Source organism: Octopus bimaculoides, chromosome 8 (assembly GCF_001194135.2).
Source record: "Octopus bimaculoides isolate UCB-OBI-ISO-001 chromosome 8, ASM119413v2, whole genome shotgun sequence".
Taxonomy (NCBI): domain Eukaryota; kingdom Metazoa; phylum Mollusca; class Cephalopoda; order Octopoda; family Octopodidae; genus Octopus; species Octopus bimaculoides.
The window spans coordinates 50,859,211-50,862,514 of NC_068988.1; the positions used below are offsets into that span (position 1 = coordinate 50,859,211).

The 3,304-nt window shown below is 35.5% G+C and overlaps 1 protein-coding gene across 1 annotated transcript in view; it reads right to left on the minus strand.

Annotated features, from left to right (window-relative positions):
* Positions 1 to 3,304, minus strand: part of LOC106881890 (DBH-like monooxygenase protein 1 homolog) — a 123,940-nt gene that overhangs the window by 40,805 nt on the left and 79,831 nt on the right. The window contains exon 2 of the mRNA XM_014932415.2: positions 1,024 to 1,170. Within this exon, the coding sequence (XP_014787901.1) occupies positions 1,024 to 1,170 (147 nt within the window). The remainder of the gene's footprint in view (positions 1 to 1,023; positions 1,171 to 3,304) is intronic.

Sequence of the window (3,304 nt, forward strand, 5' to 3'; positions counted from 1 at the left end):
GCCTATAATAGAAAGGTTTATTAGCTACTGCCAATATGCTTCAGCCATTTTTTGACAAGGAAATAATAATTTTATCACCGCCAGAATCGTTTGACAATCGTTTGTTTACGTAGTCAGCACTTACTGTTATTCGGCTGAATGGACGTCAGTCATTGGTTGAAATTACAGAAATACGACAACTTTAACATGAAATAACTTGCGATGTACGTTTTTTTGTTAAGAAGACTAAGAGAAAAAGATGTTTTATATGACACATTCTACCAGTGTCCCAAGTTTCAAAGGGTTTCGTTAAGAAAATACTGGTGCCCCCGTTTTGAACAAGATCCCAACTTAGATCCTATTAAGTATAGGAAATTCCGAGCTTATATAACTATACACGCACACACACACACTCACTCACTCACATATACATACAATTCTAAAAGGTTCTCTCTGAATTTTCACATTTAAAAACTAAAACAGGGCCATTGGTATCTACCAACTTCACTCATATCTACTTAACTGCAAATATGAGTTTGCAGGCGTATTGATCAACTGCGTCGGTGGTCAATCGTTAGCTTTACCAAGGATGACCAAATATGGTAACATTGACGAAGCGTGAGTTTTAATTCAAGACAAAGATAGTGTGAGATAGAATACGGAAAGCGATCTTCTACAAGACGATATGTCCTAACAGGTGGACAGCATGCTGAAAGTTGATCCATTCACACGGACCATTCTTGCTTCACTTACCTGTCTTTCAATAAATTCATTGGAAGACTGTACCTCCTAACTAACCTTCATTTTCCTTTCCATGAAGAAACTAAAGTCGTTCATGGAAGTAATGAAATTAAATACTCTTTCCTTAAATACCATATTTTATAAAACAAAAAATTAACTAAGATATTGCATTTTCAAGCCGACCGAGGCGTGTAAAAATAATGGCTACACGATGATCCATTCTGCCGAACAAATTTAGTTTTAAAGATATTTTGCTAATGAAATAGATTTGAATTAAGGTGTAAAAGTGGAATGTAAACATACCGTAATATTCATGTCATGTATATCATTTGTTTCGAATTTCCTTGAAAATACAAGTGTTGTAAAACCTTCGTGTTCATCAAATTCTTTCAACTTCCAATTCCTAATTTTGTCTTTCTTCGGCTTCCCATTTCTAATGCCATGGTAATCCTATAAATGAAGAAAGAATTATTGGTTTGATTAGTTAATAAATTAACGTCAACAAATCCATTGCAGTGAACAGCAAAAATCTAAATAGAAATAATTGTACGGTAAGGAAAATACGTAATTAGCTTAATTACTAATATTTTAAGTATTTCGGCAACAACAAAACAACTCCGTGTATGTTTCTCCATGGACTTATCCATGGACTTTTACAAGTCAAAGTAGTGCAGCAAGAATCAGTAAGTAGTAGAATTAGTATGAAAACTTAATATTAAATCAAAGGCGGGTTATAACTCAGGGACGCTATCCTTATAAAAAAAATAACTAAGTACACTTAGTTAACTGTTGTCTAGCCCCTGGTCCGCCCTAACTGAGAAAACATATGATAATAAATGTTCCAGGTATAAGTATTTCGCTTTTGTTTTTTGTTTTGTTTTGTTACTTTTATATATCTAAAACTGCATTGTCTAATGTGTCATTCCTTCTTTAAAGACGGTGTAATGTGGTCTGAGAGAAATTAGTTGTTATTTTTTATGAGTCAAGCAACCGTGTAGAAGTTTTCTCTCTCTCTCTCTCATTCAGTTAGTTAGTAAGATAATTAGGTGGCTTATTAGGAGTTAATGTCGTTTAGACTCAGGTAACCCGTTAGAAAATGAACCTATCTTCAAAGTTCTACCAAACGTAGCCATTCAATCTTATACAAGCAAAAAAACATTTATCCAATATCTTTTACCTTTCTTAAGACAATATAGTGGGACTTGAGGGGGATTTGGTTGTTATTTCTATTACTTCAAGGTTCATTTATTGGTTCCCTATGTTGGCTTCTGTGGAGGCGCAATGGCCCAGTGGTTAGGGCAGCGGACTCGCGGTCATAGGATCGCGGTTTCGATTCCCAGACCGGGCGTTGTGAGTGTTTATTGAGCGAAAATACCTAAAGCTCCACGAGGCTCCGGCAGGGGATGGTGGCGAACCCTGCTGTACTCTTCCACCACAACTTTCTCTCACTCTTACTTCCTGTTTCTGTTGTGCCTGTAATTCAATGGGTCAGCCTTGTCACACTGTGTCACGCTGAATATCCCCGAGAACTACGTTATGGGTACACGTGTCTGTGGAGTGCTCAACCACTTGCACGTTAATTTCACGAGCAGGCTGTTCCGTTGATCGGATCAATTGGAACCCTCGACATCGTAAGCGACGGAGTGCCAACAACAACAACAACCACAACATGTTGGCTTCTAATTAGTAAGTTCTATAAACCAAATAATTATTGGAATAACATTAAAGCTTCTATTCTCAAAAATATCATATATGGTATGTCAACCTAATTATGCTAATCTTTCTCCATGCTATACACATGACAAAAAAAATCTTCCTTGGCCATTACTCTGTGAATCCCATAACCTGGGAGACAAAATTAATTAATAGTTTACCAGAAACGATGAACTTATAGAAATTAATATTACTTCGTAGTTATTTTCTACAAAGCGTTAAATAATTGTCTAAGATGTATTGCCTCGTTGTAATTTTTCTAGAGCATATCTTACCATTCTCTACAAAATTTTTATTTATGCCAAGCCATATAATGAGTACGAATTTTCGAGAAAATATGTGTGGTCAATCTGCTTGTTAAGAAGTTTGCTTCCCAACCAAATGGTTTCGGGTTCAGTTCACTGAGTGGCACCTTGGGCAAGTGTGCTCTATTATAGTCTAGGGCACACCAAAGCCTTGTGAGAGGATCTGGTTGACGAAAACTGAAAGAAGCTGTGTGTATATTGATACATATATATGTGTGTGTAAGTGTGTATGTGTACACGCGCACGTTTCTGTGTGTGTATGTATGTATGAGCATATATGTATGTAGGTTTGTGTATGTATGTATGTATGTATTTATGTATTTATGTATTTATGTATGTATGTATGTATGTATATGTACAAACGAGAGTAGATTTACAAAATGGAAAAACCGTTTTTCTAAATATATTTACTACATCTCCGTGTGGGTTTACACATAGTGAGAGATACGTGGTTTTGGAGAATTCTATTCTTCTTTCAAGCAAACAGATACATATTGTACCCCAACTTTTAATATATGTATATATATATATATATATATACACACACACACGTATATATATATATA